Below are 19,849 nucleotides of genomic sequence, written 5' to 3' on the forward strand. Positions count from 1 at the left end.
CACGGAACTATTTGAGAGCCAAGTCTCAAAACTCCACAGTAACAAAAACGCTAAATTATCCACATGGCAGGCTGCTTCACAAAATGTTGGGGTTTGGTTTTTTTTTTGGTTGGTTGGTTTTTCTAACAACTTGCAGTATCACCTTTTGTGTCAATAGGAAGGGAAAAAGAGGAGGTAGAAATCGTTCACTAGCTCCCAGATAGTTGTACAGTTGTGGTTTTCATCTTAAACAGCTAGACTAGTTTGAACGCTGAGTAAACCACAGTACTCCACATACATTAGGGCAGGAAAAGAATGATGCCAGCTAATGGTGAGAAGCAGAATTCTGAGAACACCTCCTTCTGTTGTAGCAGTTTAACAGATATTACTGGCTTCACCCTCAACTTCCAGGGCAAATACACAGTACCACTTATGACTACACCAATTAATACACTCTAATGAAACAGCTGCTATATTTGCAAGGCTGTAGCTCTGATAAGCTGCTTCTACACAAAAGGCTTGTAAACCATCCATCCCCCCACCCCTACTCACACCAGTGTTCCTCCTCCAAGTTTCCTCAGCTAAGATTTGAGGGGTCTTGTTGTAAGTAAGCACCCAGCAGGACGTGAGCCTGGGTCACATACTCCGGTCTGTGACTTCTCACTGGAAGATGGACAGTAGCAGGAGGCTCCTTTCCATCTTCCACAGTCCCAAAAAAGTATCAGAACACAAAAAAGATTTTAGACTGAGGGAAACAGAGAAAGTAATAGGATCATGTGTATGTGTTCACTTCTTTACCACCTACTGATCCGCTTTTGTGGGAGGTGTAGGTCCACTTCACTGCATGTTCCATGCTGTGGTGGGGGTTGCAATACAAGGTGATGACACACGGTACTGATGCACTCTTTTACTGCTTTGGCATATGTCATATCCCCTCTCTCCCATCACACCTCTCCCCAGCCCTGGGGCGTGCAGCAACCTCCTTCCCACCACAGCTCCTGCTCTGCCACCCCACAGCACTCCACATATTGAGCAGCTTTTCTGAGCAAGAAGATGAAAACAGGTACTGCAGGTATCACAGCTTTGCATTATGGACTACCTTCATAAAGGCAAACCTCTCCTAAACCACCCTGTTTCCACATTGGGCTGGAACATGCTATGAACTGCTGCATCTTAACACACACCAAATGGTCATAAAAAGTTAAGAACTGGTGATCACTTCCAGATTACGTAAGTAAGGACAACATGAACATAACTGTGTCACGACCACACAACGCTGATTTGGAAATTCACTTTTATGCACACAAACCCCATTAGTTCAGCGGGAGCAGAATGCAATCAGCAGGATTGGGCCCTTGCAGCATTCTGTTGGCAGCAACTTGCCAAGACAAACGTTTGATGTAAAGAATGCAGCAAAGTGACTGCAGTCCAAGCCTTTGAAGATCATATTACGATGGCAAAGGAAACATCCATTTACATACATATCTACTCTCCCTGTAAACACAGGCAAATAACTTTGAGGCCAGAAACAGAATTCAAGGAGAAAGAGAGCCATTTCAGGGAAAGTTAGTAGAAAAGGTAGGATTAAACACTGGGGGAAAAGAAAAAATAAACATAAATGGCCAGAGTACAAACCAAACCAAACAGCAAACACTAGAAATGCAGTGAAAGTGCTTTCCCTAGGAAAGGGAAAAATAGGCAACTACTTGGTTTTGTTTCATCTAAAGACAGGAAAGGGTGCAGACCCCTTCACCTACCCAGAAAGCCAACTGTATAACCACACAGTGCATCATCTAAATTGGGCTACTACCTGCAATCTGGGATACCAACACATTGAGTACAGCTTAAACCATCATCAGGCCACAAGAGCTGTTGGTTATTAAGTTAATTTTGCATTTTATATGCCTGAGAAACTGTAACACTTCAAGAGCTGATTCAGAAGTGTTTCAGCCACCCTTGCTGAATTGGGATGCAAGGATGGCTGACCTATACCCTTCAGAGTCTAGGGTATACAGCAAGATACAACAGCTACCTCAGGCTGACACACAACCCAACATTCACCCTGCCCTTAGGGTCAGATCAAACACCATGTTGACACAACTATAGGTAAGCCCTGGACTGAAACCAACCAAAACCACAAATAAAAGTGACAAGTCATCTGTTAGAGAACAGGGCAGGGTGTGTTATATTTTAGAAGCTTTCAGGCATTTTTTTCTACTCTTTCCATAGTCAGTTGACATTATCTTTGTGTCTGTGAAAGGATTAAACATAAAAACACAATGGCTATTTAAAAATGTTGTTCTTACAAGAAGATGACAAGGCCCTAATTCTCCCCTTGCTCTGGCAAAACATCCAATGTTAGCAGCAGCATTTCCAATCAGATTTTCACAGGGGATTAAAACTGCCAGTATCCAAACTCATTAATTAGTAAGTCAGTATCTGAGCTCAATTGCTGGAACTCAGCTTATTGCAGACCATCACAAATGCTGTTCAAGTTCTTGAAAGCGGAGGCTTCCTCACTAACCATTCCCTGTAAGCCTCCCAAGGCACAATCCCAAAACAGATAACGAGGTACAGCAAACGCATGATTCCTTCATAGTATGGATCTGGATGCTGGCATCCTGAGTGCATCCCCTCCTCTGCTCCCAACAATAATGTTAATGCTGTGTCCCATTCGCTTTGGCTTCACCAAGCAATAACTGTTTAGCCAAAAAAAAAGGAATTTTATTCAACATCAAGATATGCCTGGTAAAAAACAGCCTGTAGAGCTGCCCCCCATGAAGCCATGTGAACCTCATCGCCTTAGCGCAGCCCCAGAGGGCACTATCCTCACCACCCCTTCTGTGCAATATATGTGATGGACGCTGGAAAGGTCAGTGCAGAAGCAGCAACATAGGTTAACTCTGCAGCTGTGTAAGACCCATTCATTAGTGGTGTCGATGTTTTTTCCACAAAATTCCTGAGCAGCATTCACTGCAGCAGTAGTGCTTTTTCTGTTACTTCCCATCTCTAAAATTAGAATAACCTCTTCAGTGTCTGGTTTTAATTCTATCTTTGCTGCTCCAGGGGCAGATCAATACTGAGCAAGACATGGCAGCACAGTACCCAATAATGAAAAGCATTACCTGCTAATCATTTAGCAAAACTGGGCAGCAACTGCTCGTTGCTAAGCTTAAGAATGATCTTCCTGAAAAAAAAAAGAAAGAATGACAGTAACTGCAGGGTAAAGGAGGGGATACCCTGGTCTTGCAGACTAACAAATCCAACAAACTTTCTCCTCTTGATCACCAGACATAAGTAAAATCCTCTAAATGTAGCTCTCTGCAGGGAACAGAGCACGAGTACAAAGAGATGCTTGTGTCCCTTCTTGCTCTTAGCAGAACACAGGCTTTCCACATGAGCACTTTGAAGGTAGGCAGTAAGAGACACAGCAAAGATACTTCGTTAAAGCAGCCAACCATTCACACTGATCAATGCTCCGGTCAGGCCCATACGGAGAACAGGAAAACTCACTCCCCTCAACCTAACCACAAGACTTCTTTTTATGAGACTTCATGACTTTCTGTAATCAATATATTTTCTCCTGTTGCTCTGATACACCTCTAGAGACCTAGGAAGCACATCCCATGAACAGAGAAAGGTCTAGCTTTTCAGCATGGCTCTGGCTTTCAGGTATTACAGAGACCCAAACTCAGGCCTCCCACTTACAAAATTTACTAAAAACAGAGGCATAGGAAAGATATTTCAGTTCACGATGCAGGAGTGATAGTATTTCCTTTAATACTGCCTAGTGTGAGGATCACTACATTCAAACTCTCTAGATGCTCCCACTTACACTCAAAAGGGGCTAACAAGACATGATGTTATCATGCATCAAATTATCACATTAATATAAGATAGGTCAAACACCACCCAGAACTTCAAGCAAGTTCTGCCACACTAGAATTCTGCTACACAAATCAACACACCTTTTCAAAGGGAAATCAACAGGGAGCAGCCTTCCTCACAAACAAAAATATCTGAAAACATCCGTAAAAGGATTTGTATGGAAAAAACACTGAAAGCTATAATATCAGATGCAAGTCTCAAGAGTGCCTAATGGATATAAAGCCCTTGCTTCTCATTTTGGGCTACTACACGAAATAATCAGGTATTTTATACTCTTCAGTATGTGAGTTTCTTCACATTGACTCTAACCATGTACTACTGCTGCACAAGGTCTTGGTACAGAATACACCATTGCTTTTCTGCACAGACCATCTGATAATCTCCTGAGGAATCATGAGCTCAGAGTTCAACCATGCCAGTGCATGAAAGGTATATGGAAAGTCTAGCATCATCTCATACGGGGTCTGTTTGGGTTAAGGTAACATTTGACACCAGTATGCCACCAGCCTCATTAGCACTTGAACCAGATGGCATCAACTGACTTTCCAGATTGCAAGCATTCACTTGATATGCTTGTCAAGGGACAGTGAGAGTTGTCTGACTGTATCACTGACACTAGCACACAAGGGAGGTCATGGATAAAAGTAAATTAGGTCTAAAGCCTTTTGCAAAGCACACAGCCTGGTATTTCTATGCCATGGAAATGCACTTTTACTTACAGCTCAGTTGATGTAAGAACCATAAATGGCTTTGACAACATTATCCTTTCACTCAAAGAATTTGCTTATGGGGCCATCCCAGGCTTTGCATTTCACATAGTTCAAAGGGCTTGCAACAAGAGCCAAGAAAAATCTATAGCCAGCTGGTAATGCCTGGGAACATTTGCAATCTTTTCATTCAGTTTAATAGATTTCTCCTCCCCTGCTTATTACCCCTTCCCAGTGCTTTAAAACTAGAAACATTACTGACATTTTTATTGCTATGAAGATATCAAACCTGAATTACATTTCACCATTAAAAAGGAAAGAGTCTACTCAAGCCTGCTGCCTGAGCATCACTTCTTCTTGCAGATGTTACACAGCCCCAGCAGACTCACCAACCTCTAACTAAAGGTAGTTAACATCTGTTAAGTCCCCAAACACTCCCCAGACTGCTTCTTCCAACCCACATCAGCAAACACCTATTTGCACAGACTACCATCTGGGACTGCTGTACCGGGAAGCCTAGTAACATGTCTGACTTTAGAATTATTTGGGTGAGACTGCGGGGAGGAGGGGGTGGTATTTCCAACGTCAGTAGTACCAATTTTAACACGGAAAACTTGAATTCTAAAGTCCTGGCATTCCTCCTGTAAGATGTTTTGTGACTACTCTTCAACGCAAGCAGACAGGACTTGGGGTTATTCTATACCTACAACTCCCCTCATCTAATTCTAATAGAAGTTGATAAATTCACTTTTGCTGAATCATCCAAAACGAACAACAAATAGTTGAGGAATGAGTAAGGAATATAGTCATACTCTAGAGAGGGAAGTTTGAAAAGGACAGGAAAAGGCCCCAAGGTAAGCCAACTTCTTCAAAGAAACAACCTGCTTTTCTGAGCAAACATTCAAGCTTTGTCAGCAAGTAGCAAGAAATTTACTACTAATTGCAACTGGGCACATGTGTTTCCCTTCTTCTCTCTGCATTCTCTGCACCAGAACCAACAGCATACAGCTATCTATCTGTCTTGCCCAACCAGAAAGAAGTTATGGCATGACTTAAAAACCTTAACTTTTTCAATGCAAAAGCAATGCAGAACTTGTTTTAACCTTTAAGTTCTTCACAACTGTAGAGGTATCAAACAGGAAGCAACCAAAACCACAGTAAATGGGAAAAAGAAGTAAAGGTATAAAGAGCCTAAGTAAGTGGCACTCCTCTCAGCCAGGAAGATACAAGTTATTATGAGCTCCTGGTACAGAGACTGTTACTTTGCTCTCTACCCAATAGGCTGTCTCCATGATTAGGTGTCTTTTACTATAATACACACTCCTAAGTAACAGAATAGCCTGATCCGTACACTGAAGTACTAAATCCACATAAATTGCACAGAACATTATCCATGCTCACCCCTGTGCTGGAAAAAAAGGTTATATGCTGAAAGAGTTTCTAAACAGATCCCCAAGTCAAAAATGTAGGGTTTCCATAACACTATCACGCAGCTTTTGGCTGCTGTGATAAAGCTAGCCCTTCCCTATTTCTCCCCATATAACCAAACATGTACTGAGCCATGTTGACACACCATCTAAAAAATCCCCAAATGTTCCAGTAGTAATTACTTCACTTTGGCGTATCTATCCATGCCTTCACTTATTGGCCACAAGAAATGTGACCTCAACCACTAGGTATACAAATATATATGCTGCTACTATATGGAGATATAAAAAAAAAAACATTCCTCAAAGCAAAAGTAATACCTAAAAAATGTATTTTTGTCCAGCAAGGTACTCAAACACTCAGAAGTGAAAACATCTCCCTGTTTCATTCTGATAAAGGTGAGAAGCTACAAGACGTGATTTTAGGTAAGAACTGGTATGCAATTTTGCCACTTAAGAGGCAAGAAAGTCACCTCAAATTCAAACTATACCTTCCCCCCAACATATTTCCTAAAAATTCAATGCCCTTCTTCAGATGTTTTATCTCCATGTTTCAGATGTCACATCACATGCCATGTAGACTTCTTCCTGTGTGTCAGGAACACGATCTTCAGCTGGTATACTTTTGTGCAGAACTCGGGAGTTCCACCGCTCTACAGCAATCCTCCATATACTCCCTAAAAGGTGAGTCTCAACAAACTTTGGCTTATTTTTCAATGCTAATTCTTTTTGCAGGCTCTGGGCTCTTTTGTCCAGAGTTGTGTTGCAACAGTGCCAAGAACAACCTAAGAGGCCTCCTGTTAAAATGCTGGTGACTTAATACTCTGATAGACAAATGTCACTCATCCAGACAGTGGAGTCCCATGAACCACTTAAAATCCCATCTATGTTTATGGAATTCAAAACTTAAATTAAACTACTCTGTTATATGAACAGTTGTTTATTCAGCCATTTTTTGCACTTTACAGCTGGAATTCTGGAAATTCAAACACGACATCTTTGCCTGTGAGCTTCTTGTAGACACCAGAAAATGTTTCCACCTGTGAAGACAAACAATTTTGTTTATATATGCTATGTATGGAAGTAAAAATCTATGTTAGCATACTTTAAATACTACATTATTCCTCCCTGTGTCTTGACTCAGAAGTGAACTCTGAGGCTTATTTATTATTTTCTTTTAGACTAAGGTAGCTGAGCATTTACACAGAAGACATATTTTCTGGAAAATATTTGGAATCTCTTAGATTTGCAACCATAGGAGACACAGAGAACTGAGTAGGCATAAACATGTCCCCACAGAAAAATCCTAAGCAAAGCGCAGAAGATGGGGGACTTCAGGCTGTACCATGTGCATCTAGTTTAAGCAAAGTGCTTCACTTAAAGCTACAACAGAACAAAGAAGCAAAACAAACCAACCTCAAAACTCGAACAAATACACAAAACCCCCAACAACAAAAAAACTGTCCGTTCCCATGAGGGAACCAATATAGGTACTTCGTAATCCAGGGGTTTTGGAGAGTTGAACTAGAGCTTCAGCTCAAAACTCTCTTGCCGCCTCTTCAGCATCTTACTCCAAATAGAAACAGAAGTATCTCCATTACCACAAGCCTAAAGGTAGCCTTCTGCTGCATCACATAAGCAGCCTCTTAGCAGCTAAGTCAGAAAGCCATCCCATCCTGCACAAGAAAGTTTTTTCACTTACCTTGTGTTCAACATTATTCTGTTGTGCTTTGTCCAAATGGACTTTTATGAGCCTGCTGCCGTCCAGTTTTACACGGATTCTCTTGCCCACAATTTCACTTGGGAAGACCAGGTCTTCAAGAATAGCATCGTGCACTGCAGTAAGTGTACGGCTGAAATGCCATATTTGTATCATTAAAACATGTCCTCTTGCCAGATTTTCCAGCTTTCCAAGGCTTAAACCTTCCACAGCATGCTTTAGCTGAAATTCAGCGGTGTTACGTTTTGCTTTAATGCTGCAGTGTGACAATACACACTTTTTCACAGGTCATGCAAAAATTAAAAGCTGAATTCTACACCAAGTGCAGAAATGTAATGACTGCATGAAGGGAAAACATAGCCAGGTTTCTGACCTTTTTTGTATCACATGTTGCTTTGCAGGAACACTCCTAAAATGTTATTTCTACATATTAAAAGAAGATTTTATTTAAATGAGAACCAAGTTGTCCCATCTGCATTTGTGGCAGAGACTCACTTGGAAGAGTTTAAGTGTGTAAGCATCTTCACCTACACAAAAGGAGACCCAGTTTTGAAAACACTAGTTTCTTCATCTGCCTAAGCCCAAGCAGCTTAAAACACCAATGTATTACAGGAAAAGTCTAGCTGGTTAAGTCCACACTTAGATTGTTTGATGTCTACATCTGTGTTCTTGAATTCTCCATAAGTCAGTCAAAAGGAGAAAAATTAACCCAGGTTGTGTACGAGTCTAGATGACTAGTAAAATTTCCAGCTTCTCTATCTACAGTTTCAAGGCAGTATCACTAGTAACCAAGACCCGTGTCTACGGCAGCATTTCAGATTTGCAAAGATTGGGACAGCTAAGGGAGACAAGCATCAATTGCACTTTTATGCTTCACCATATACATCTCAAGTTTTACAACACTACTGGCCTGATCTAGTCTCGGGCTGAGAAAGCGACAATCCTGAGACTCTCCTTCCCTCATGCTGGAAGGCAGCATCCTAATCACATACACAGATGCCAACTCCTCTAAGCACTGTGCAATACCAGTCTTAATTTTATAAAAGAGTCCTCCAAAGGCAGGACTGCAGCTAGATGAGCACCATGAAAGAGCACTTCAAAAATCTATGGCTGAAGATTTCAAAATATAATAGCAATACAACACAATACTGAGGCTAAGAAAAGTTACAGAACACACCACATGTCATGTAGAGGACAAACTTTAAAGATACTGACAACATGATATAGTAAGATAGAGAACAGTAGAGAAGAGGTACTGACATCCATTTGGACATAGTAGTATTGCACATCTAGCAGTAAGAGACTAGATGAGAGCAGGGTGGCCATTTAACACAAGCCACTGCACTACTCTTGTTAAATTCATACTCAGAGGGACTACTTATACCTACACCTGTCATCTGCCACTCCCACCCTCATTTCCTCCCCTGCCTCTTGTACAGTCTGACACACAATGTGGATATGGCTCTTCCTACAGCTTAAAAATAATTCTTGTCAGCACACTGTGGTAACAGACACAGCAGGTTTGGGTTTCTTAAGCCAGTATTGCTGGCTAAAACTTGGCTACAGCTGTAGCTGGAATAGAGAGGGAGTTCTAAGAAATGAACACAGTGCCCAAAGATAAGATTTTTACTGCACACTTTGGCAGTCAAATAGCAGATACTGTTTCAAGCAGTAAGAGAAAGGACAACAACACCCAACCACTTGAATGACTTCTCAAAAACTCAACTAAACATTACTTGACTACACTAGCAAGTGACAAAAGGGGGCTGTCTTATTGAATTAATATTATCTACTTACCTCCTGGGACGCTTTTGCTTGTTTTTTGTGCGGCTTTTTCTCGTTGGCTTGGGCAGAATCCTTCTCTATTAAAGAGCGAAAGAAACAAAAAAGGTATTTCTTAGTATCTAGTGTTTACATTCAACTCAAACTCCTAAAAGACTTAACACACATGCAACATGCACTCCCCACCCCCCAACAGACACATGAGACACTGAAAAGGAAAACTTAAGTATGTCCAAAGCTACACCAGCATTAGAACGTGATACTACTTGCAGAAACTTAATTACTGGTATTCTACTCATCCTATATACAATGCACTGAAATAAAAGATTTGTATTTCAGCCCTCCTCCCCCATGAATACAACCATGGTAATTTACTGCGTCACATTAACAATCTGAACACACTTCTCTGGGTACAGAAATCTCAAAGAATTCTACAATTTCTATTAGATTGAGCCTCTGGTGCGAAGCAGAACAGTAAGCTATCTCAGCCCCACAGATGGCTAGGTGTCTAATTAGAGACCAAAACACCAGTTTAAATAGTGAGATGTATTACACAATTCAGATCAAACCTTGTCTTAAGTGTAATCTGTCGCAAAAGCAGCATCTAAAGGTGCTTTAAAAGCATACCAGCTTAGATCACTAAAGCTTATTTTCTGCTGAGTTTAGAAGCAGTTATGGCCACCTGCAGTTATTTTCTACCAACACATCGCATTACAGCTTCTCCATGACTGTATTAATGACAGGGTTACTGTAACCCAAACTAGGTCTCATCATATTCAAAAGCAACATTTCACCTACAGCAGAACTACTACACACATTCACCTCTAAAATACAGATTAGTAAACTGACAGAAAATTCTCAAGCACTTAAGTTTTAGTAAGCCAGAGGCACTTAACTGAAAGAAATCCTCTTGGCCACATAAATATTCAGGATAAGGTGCTCTGGCTCTTAAAATTATTTAACCAAGAATTTTTGCTAAAAAGAGCTTCAGTTTAACAACTAACTGTCCACGCCACAAAGATCTCTCCAGTCTGTCCACCCCTTAGCACTGCCCAGGAAAGCCCTCTATCACCTTCTCATGGCTTAGCTCCTTCAATAAATTCAAAACTTGTCAGGTTTTAATTCCACTATTAACCTGAATTTTAAGTATATAGATTATGAAAGTGTAGTATAGCTCCTATTAATATTTGTTCCCTTTTACTTTTTAAGCTTTGCTTCCCAAGCTTCTGAAGGAGTAAGAGAGGCCAGACCACGAAAGTTATATCCTTCTTCAAAAAGTTTCACATCTCGCCAAGTTTACAAAGCCTTAGCTGCTACCTGAAGCATTTTAGCTTACATGCACTGAATGACATTCATTACATTTCCTGCTGGTACAAAAATATGCATGGTATCATTAGTACCTTGAATAGACAAGACAAAGGGTGGCACAGCACCGTAACAGGTTACCCAGAGAGGCTGTGGAACCTCCATCCTTGGATGTTTTCAAGACTCAGCTAGACAAAAAAAATGGCTGATCTAATGCTGGCCCAAGGATCCCTTCAAATAAACATTTTTATGATTCTGTTTTACCTGAGCAATGAACACCACATGCTTCCCACTGAATTTCTTCTCCAGCTCACGAACTAGCCGCACCTGAATCTTCTGGAAGGATTTCAGCTGAGGAACTGGTACAAAGATAATGATGGCTTTTCTGCCACCACCCACTTCAATTTCCTGAAACAGAAGCAGAAAGTAAACATAACATAGGGGTTGAGAATCAATGCTTGGTTTGATTATGAATTCTCTGAACACAGTCTTACTTGTAAGACTGTGGGAGGAGGGGGGGAAAGAAGGGGGAACCATCAGACAGCAGTACTGGTTTTGATCTATATAAGAGGACTGCTCTTACAAGGAAATAAAAGCTGTCAAAGCACTTGTTTTGCTGCAAATAAAGCCCACCACTCCTTTCAGAGTCACATCCTCCAAACTACAAAGCTCAATCTTTCAGCAAGATGGGACTCATGCTAGAATCCTAACTATACTGAATGCTTATCATAATATCTGCAGTGGTTACTTACATGCCAATATGAAGTTTCAAAAAAAAATACTTGCCTCTAATGCAAACTCTAGACAAAAGTTTACAGTAATCAACCTTTTATTTCTGAGCTCTTCATGGAAATCATCTTTTCTCCATCACTTGCCAAGGCCTGCATCATTACTCTAACAAAGTCGTAGACTCACAGAATACCAAGTTGGAAGGCACCTCAAGGATCATCTGGTCCAACTTTTCTAGGCAAAGCATAGCTAGAAGCATGTCCCAGCACCCCATCTTAGAAGTGTCTAGCATAAAGTTCCTTTTCCTCCAAATGTGCTTACATCACATCAACATGGATTACTTTCTCCTGGTTTGCTTCTCCAACACCCAATTAAAACTGGAAGAGTTTGGATAGGCTTACAAGGTGCTCTCCCATGAACCTAACTGCAGAGACATCCTCATTCTCCAACAGAATGGAAAGCTGAATTGTTCTTCACCACTTATGTTCCCACACAAAGTAAATTCAGATGCCCACAGGAGATTTCTCACAAAAAAAAAAAAACAAGCAGCTAGATAAAGAACAAGGACATTTTTAAACTGAGGACAGTACATACTGATGTACTTCAGTAGCAAAGTGCTGCTTCTGAAGGCCCCATATATCAAGCAGACTTCTGCATTCCCAGATTCTTTAACTTAACTCCAAGCAGTCATGCATTTCCATCTGTACTGCTGGGCCTGGGCAAGAACCAAAAAGCAACCTACTTCAGTTTTTGATTGCAGCAACCACTTCATAAGTTCCACACAGTCTGCAAAGCTCACAATTTTTAACAATAATTTTCTTCTTACTTTTCTTAAGGTTTCAGATGCCTTTCTAAACTAAAACTTACAAACAGGCTAATCTATGACATCAAGTCATTCTAGTACCTTCATCTACCTACCTACTACATGAGACATAACAGAGGATTTACAACAAACTGATTTTACAGAAAGTGTTATAGCTTATGTTTCTAAGACAGGTTCTTGAACGCCTACATTGCCAGCTGTCCTGGTCCAAAACCAGGACACCAGCCAATATCTACACACAAAAAAATCAGTTTCAGACCTCAAGCCCACTTTGCAGAGAAAGCAGAACTACTGTTTTCTGAATATTTAAGCCCCCAAATTACTATTTGAGATTTTATGACTTTTCAAACCAGTTCCTCAGGAAAAAAAAAAAGCACAAAAACTTTTACAAACTCTTACATGTTAACAGCAAATACCAAAAGATAAACCACAACAACATATAGCAGAATAATCACAGACTATAAGAAAAGGCTAAAGACACTATTCACTTAAAATGTTAACACTTGGAAAAATTAAACACGCAGAGAGCAAGTCACCAAGCAATTCGTTGTGGTGCAACCTACCTTAGCTGCTGTGATGTTCAACTCCCGCAGCTGAGCCTTTAAGTCAGAGTTCATTTCCAACTCCAACAGAGCCTAGAAATGTTGCAAAATAAGACATAACATACATAACATACAAGTCAAGTCGTTAAGAACCGCTGAGACCAAAGTCTGTCCACAGCACCAGAGAGCACCCATATAGTTTTTACCACAGTCAGTATCAAAGACTTTGTCACACAGGCAGATGCAACAGTTGGGAACGCAGGCTGACTGCCCCAGTTCCCAAGCCAAACTAAGAAAAAGTACACTTAGCATCACCCTTGAAGTCTGTGCTCCAGACAACTGTCACAGCACTACTCCATAACTCACAATCACCAAACAGCAGAAGAAAAAGACACATACCTGGGATATACCAGACTCAAACTCATCTGGCTTCTCGCCATTAGGCTTCACAATCTTTGCGCTAGAGCTGAACATGGCCTTTCTGCAATGCAAAAGATCATCTCAGTTGCCAAACGGAACACGTCATCTTCTGCTACAAACACAGCGACTCTGCCATCTGGCCACATGCTTCAAAGCGAACCAAGGGAGACCTCAGTGGGCCACGCAAACCCCAGCACGTCGCTCCAGGGGATGCCAACCACAGTCCGGGAAAACGGTCCTGGGGCAAGCAGGGCTGGGCCACCCCGGGGCCCCACGTGTGGCACCGGCCGCTGCGAAACCTCAGGAGCGCCGGGGAGGCGGCCCGGCCGTTCACCGGGCCACACGTGCCGCAGGGCAGGCGGTCAGGCAGTGTTACCCGGCTCACAGGGCTCCGCGCCCGGCCCCGGCTCCCTCCTCCCGCCCAGCGGCCTGCTGCCCCACTACCGCGGCCTCCCTTGGGGCGCCACCAGAGGAGGGCAGAGAAAAACTCCATCACATCCCGTTCCCCGACACCAGGCACCCCCGCGACCATCGGGCCTCGGGCGGGCGGTAATCGGGGGCATCCCCACCCCAAGGCTGCGGCGGGGAGCACTGCTCAACGCTCGGGTTCGTATTGGGGCAGCGACGGGGGAAAAGGCGGCCGCGGCCAAACACCTACCTCTCTCAGCGGCGGCCTAGGAAAAGAGAGAGCTCTCGCGAGAGCGGCGCAAACCGCGGCCCTGGAAGGCGCTCGCCCCGCCCACTCAGGAGTGAAGCCAAACCCGGAAGACGGGCAGCGCGGACACTTGCACGCGTCGCGAGCTGACGCCTGTTTGTTCCGGGGCGAAGCCCAAGCGGACGGTGAGAGTCCGGGCGCGGTGCCCGCGGATGAGGTCGTCACCAGCTGCTGGGTGCGGCGCATGTGCATCGCTGGTAGCAGTTGGCTGCGGGGGGCATCTTCAGCCTGCGGGTGCGGGGGTGCTGTCCCTTCTCCCCTCTTCTTCTCTCCCAGCGGTGCTCTCCCTGTCACAGCAAGGAAACAGAGAGAAGGAAAAGCCTGCTCTGCTCTGTCCATCGCTGTTACGCGAAACTTTGGCCGTCACTTGCTTCTCCGTGAGCCCGGGTAGCGTGAGGCGGCCCCCGCCACCCCTCTCGCCTTCAGGGGCTGTTGGCCGCTCCCACACAGGCTGGCGTTCTGTGTTTCCTGGTAGCGCAATGCTTTGTCTGTAACCGGTCGCTACTATCTCGGGCTTCGCGCTGCGGCACAGCTCGGTTTGCTCCAACGGTGGCAGGGCCGGTAGGCAGGGCGTGCGGCTGCCTCTGTTGTAGAGCTCTTTCACCCGCATCAGGTGCTGTGCAAAACAGCACCAGCCGCCAGCTGTAAAAGAAAACAGTCGGAAAGTGGGTGGTCTTTTTCTTCCCTTCACTGATTCATCTCCCGTCATTAACTGTGTTGTCCTGTTGTAAACAAAAAACTGACAAGGACGCTACCACCCCCAACCTGAAAAACTTTAGCATCTGCTGAAGGCAGCCCATGTTTTCAAACATTTGTGGGCTTTTTGATGTATTTATGATAGTCAGAAAAGCAGACTGTTCAGTTCCCATTTTCTCCCAAGTCAGTCTTCTTCCCTTGCATGAATTAAACAAATAGGAAAAACTGCCCAGCTCATGCTGATGGCCAGGATTAGTATTTATAGAAATTTTAAATTATCTACACAACACTGGTGAGGATCTTATCGAAGAGTAAAAAAAGAAAGATGACAAGTAATCACCTCAGCAGTCCAGTAGTCCACATGCAGTTTCTACTTTGAAAGCCTTCATGACAAGGAGAAGGACTAAGTGGCATACAGGTGGATCAAAATTTGACTATTCAGAATGCTGATGAAGAAATAAAAATATAGATGACTGTCTACAGTTGCCCATCTTCATGCTATTACTGCTGCTGAATAGACCTGAATGCTACATTGGAGCAACGAGAAAAGGTGTAGATAGATTTCTTTCTGACACTGACTATACATCAGGGGAAGATGCAATGTTGAGATGTATGTTGGCTTTACCCCAGTCAACAGTGTCTGGTATGCAAAGCAGCTGACAGGTTTTCAAAAATCACTGTGGGCATGTGATCTTTAGAAGAAGTTATGTCATAACAAAGTAGTATAATGAATAAAGTTCTTACATTGTGCAGACTCAGAATGGGTGGGGTGAAGAAGTGGAAAGAATGTCAGGTGTGTTACAGAAGTATCCCAACAGCGGTAGGACAATATCTCATATAAGTGGGAGACAGAGACAGAAGGCAGGACTTGTCAGGATCAGAGCTACCTGTAGAACTGCCAGCTCACTTTCCTGGGAGAGGCTTGTATAACCATACCAGAGTTTCAAAGCTCATGGTGGACTGTTCCACTAAAGGTCGGCTGAAGACTGCGATGATACCAGGGGTTACTACTTTGCGGCTTCACTGACACATAGTTTTACACTGAAGTACAAGCAAGTTTTTTGTTCTGCAAGATCTCAGTTGTGACAAGGAAGATAAAACAGCTCCTTTCCTGTCATGTTTTCAATCAAGGTAATGTGACAGCCATATAACTTACACTCGCAGGGTATGCCAGATAAAAAGACTACCTAGTTGCTTACCTACCTAAAATCTCAGTTTTAAATAGGAAATGTTTGATTCAGGTCACATCAAATTTGGCTTTAAAAGCTTATGTGGGCAACTACATTGTGGTTAACCATGTTACAAGCCAAAATATTTATCAAATAAGATTAAAATGCTTAGCTAATGTGTATAATACATACATTAATATGGGGCAAAGTAGTCAGATAAATTTACAGTGAGTTTAAGTAAAAATGCCATACAGACACATGCCCTTACTAAAGTGATGTGTATTTTTTGTATACATATGTTGAGTTATGGGTTTTTTTCTGCAAACTGTTATGAACACAGAAATGGTTGCCAAGAATATATGTTAATAAATGAATACACAAGTTGGGGGGGGGGGGGGGGGGGGGGGAAGTGTGTGTTAGAACAGAGCACCTCTTATAAGCTGAATAATGGAGACAGTAAAACACAGCTGAATTTATGATGCAGCGTGGTGAGAGTAACGCTCACTACCAGGCCATGCATGGCTCAGTGACCACTCTCATTCAGCATGGTGCCACCATGTTTCCACCAAAACAGGATCACTTATTCTCCTTCCTTTTCACTTAGCCACTCATTCCCAATATCTCAGCACTCATGGAAGCTTTGATATGGGAAAACTCATCATATGGTATACCTCATCAGCCTATTCTACAGTGGCTACAAAGAGTTGCTGTGTGTAACTGACGTTGACTAAAAGTGCTAAATCATTTATGAAACCCACTTAAAGTCCTATCCATGTATATATTTACATTCTGTATTTAGATGAGGAGAGCTCATCTGGAGCCTTCATCTTTGCAGGTGGGGACTAAATGGGTTGCTTCTTGGGTCCTTGCACTCACTTCACAAAAACGTGAATTAGAGAGCCTGAAACATCCTCTCTGCCCTCGGCTGACTGACCCCCCCCCCCTGAATCCACTAGAGCTACAGCAACCAGAGAGGAAGTACCATGAAGCAAGCACAGGTATTGCTTAGCCTCATGGTGCTAAATGCCACAATAGCGAAAATGCCAGCTGCCACATGAGAAAAGGGAAGGGATCCATCTCACCTGCCACTGCAGCACAACAGCAAGGAAAAATCAGCAACAGAGATGCAGCAGTAAGGGTAGAGTTAGCTGGCTATGTGCAGCCTCAGTTTTACCAACCAGGAGAAAAAGCAATGAAACTAATGTGTATGGTACTCAGTGGAATTAAAATTTTGGGGTTTTTTTTTTTGTTTATTTGTTTTAATCTGAGCTCTGCATGTTGGCCATGACAGCAGGAGAGTTACTGTTTAGTCCTTGCATATAAATTGGATGTCTGAATCTGTTCAGCTAGAGAACTAATGAGCTTAACAGACTGTCTTTTCTTTCTCCATCACTGACTGCTCATTACTCCATTCAGTACATGTTGCCCAAAGAAGACTAAGAGTAATGTGTATGAACATGTATGGAATAAGAAATCCATCTGCTATAGAAAACCATAATTAAAAGCTAACCAAGATCAATAAAATAAAAATATCACAAGCAGGAAATAGTGAAAAGCCTGAAAGTCTCACTGGAAACCTTTACAGGGATAACTAATGTAAATAATCGTGATCTGAGAAAATCAGATGTAAGCATTTTTTAAGTAAGAGCAATATGAAAGGAGGAATATGGAATGGGTTGTCCAGGGAAGTTGTGAATGCTTCATCCCTGTCGGTGTTCAAGGCCAGGTTGGACAAAGCCTTGGGTGACATGGTTTAGTGTGAGGTGTCCCTGCCCATGGCAGGGGGGGTTGGAACTAAGTGATCTTAAGATCCTTTCTAACCCTAACTATTCTATGATTCTATTAACTGTCATCGGTATGTTGGAAAAAGCAAGAAAAATGCAGTAATTATATGCTGATACAACCCCAACCAAATTGTTTCTGTATTCCCCCAAGGCCTGTCACATAAATAAGCACTTTGGTTTACTTTTGGGTTCTTTCAAAAGAGAGGTGTAATCCAGCTGATATGCGCAGCGAAGCTGAACCCGTTTGTTGCCTCTGCAATGGAAGACAAAATTAGTGTCAGTGTTTCACATTCTTGGCATTTTACTAGACCACCCCTGTAAATCTGAATAGAAGGCTCTACAGCTCTGGCATCTTGAGATTGGCTTTGTCTCAACACAATTATGTAGAGCTACAAGAGAAATCTAGCAGTTGAAAAAAGCAGCATGTATGTGTTGGGCAGTTTCTGGAAGCAGTCATACCAGTGACCCCAACTTTTGTTCTTTGATCTCAGCAGCAGCTCAGCTGAGGCACTGGATTTGTCACATACCTGGACCCCCTAGCTTTGTTCCCCAAGCACATGACTCTCCTGATATGAGGATGTGTGACAGCGGGTTGCAGCTCACAACAGTCTGAACTTGAACCTGCTTGGACCAGGTGGTTCTTCTTACTTCAGAGGCCATCATGGTACAGGGCTCTGCTGGAACACACACACCAGGAACCCTTGATTTAAATAGTGGGATGAGAACCAGTTTTATGACCTTCATCAGCTCTACTTTTGAATGTACTAAATACTTTGACACTTGTGCCATATTTCAGTGCCAGTCCTTCCTGGGGTGCTTGTCAAGCCCAGAAGGACAAGTGTGGCCTGTGCAGCATGTTGCAGGGTACATCATTCCCAGGTGGTGCAGTCATCATTCTAATGACTCATTAGAGGCCATGAGGCTACTCATGGTAGCTGGTCACATGATCGCGACCAATATTTTGGCTGGCACAGGAGAACTTCAGCTGAGGGCACCTGTGAGAAGTCATTTGTCTTTTAAGAATGGCTGCTTTCAGAATGAGGAGTTTGTGTAAACTGCTGTGATCCCATACACCTCATGTTTCCCCCCAGAAAACAAAAGCTGATTTAGATGGCTTTTAAAATACAATTATTATGGTGGTGTTGTCTCAAAATCAGGGTTCTTCAGCCTGTGGGCAGAGAGCTGATTCACACAGAGTCAAAATGTTTAATTCATGTCTATATATGGGTACTAGCTGGTAAATCCACAAAAACAGCTGCCAGCTATCTACTTTTTATACATTTTAAACAGTGAAAGTCCTTTCTGTACATGTTAACAGTCTGTATCCACAATCATTGGCTCTTACATATCTGTTTAAAGAGAAAGTATGTATTTATTTCACAATGCATGTTCCATGAATAAAGGTCTGTAGGCAAGGGTCTCTTATCTCCAAGAGTGTGATTTCTTATCTCCAAGAGTGTGATTTTTAGTATTGTACTGAAACAAGTTCCTCTAGGAACAGAGTTATCCTCCGTTTTGCTAGGCTTTTCAAAATTACTTCTGCCTTCCTAATCTTTCTGAAGTTAGTTGTTGCTCTTAGATTTACTCTTGTTACTTAGATAGATGTTACTCTTAGGTAGATTTAGATTAGATATTGGAAAAAAAATCTTCTCTGTGAGGATGGTGAGGCACTGGCACAGGTTGCCCAGAGAAGCTGTGGCTGCCCCATCCCCGGCAGTGTTCAAGGCCAGGTTGGATGGGGCTTTGAGCAACCTGGTCTAGTGGAAGGCGTCCCTGCCCATGGCAGGGAGGTTGGAACTGGATGGTCTTTAAGTTCCCTTCCAAGCCAAACCTTTCTATGAGTCTTCTTCTGATCCAGATGCTTCATTGCTTAGACTTCTATCACTCCTCAAGGTTTATGAGCTTGTAAGAAAACACTGTTTTTCCTTGCTACATTCAATTATAAACTCAAGATTTTCAAGCTTTCCCACACACAGTTCTTTACAAACCTTAACTTCCTCACTACCGGGTAACAGTGGGAAGACAAACATCAAACAAAACCCAAGAGCAAGCCTCTATCCCGGGTTTGTCCTCTCTCGCGGCCCGTAGGAAAGCCCTCAACGTGCCCTCGCTCCCGTTACCCTAGCGGCCAGCACGCATGCGTAGGCAGAGGTGGACGAGTGT

At 42.8% G+C, this 19,849-nt stretch overlaps 1 protein-coding gene across 1 annotated transcript; it reads right to left on the reverse strand.

The window, feature by feature from the left end:
• Nucleotides 1–6,925: 6,925 nt before the first annotated feature.
• RPS7 (ribosomal protein S7) lies at nt 6,926–14,032 on the reverse strand. The gene is made up of 7 exons (XM_057431847.1): nt 13,981–14,032; nt 13,302–13,383; nt 12,924–12,995; nt 11,073–11,216; nt 9,519–9,583; nt 7,704–7,854; nt 6,926–7,041 (listed from the first exon to the last, which is right to left on the reverse strand). Exons 2-7 carry the CDS (start codon nt 13,374–13,376, stop codon nt 6,964–6,966), a joined length of 585 nt encoding a protein of 194 aa, XP_057287830.1. The 5' UTR covers nt 13,377–13,383; nt 13,981–14,032; the 3' UTR covers nt 6,926–6,963.
• Between the last annotated feature and the right edge of the window lie 5,817 nt (nt 14,033–19,849).

This window comes from Pezoporus wallicus, unplaced genomic scaffold (assembly GCF_028554395.1).
Source record: "Pezoporus wallicus isolate ANWC-B61680 ecotype Strahan unplaced genomic scaffold, APGP_CSIRO_Pwel_v1 contig_161, whole genome shotgun sequence".
NCBI lineage: Eukaryota > Metazoa > Chordata > Aves > Psittaciformes > Psittacidae > Pezoporus > Pezoporus wallicus.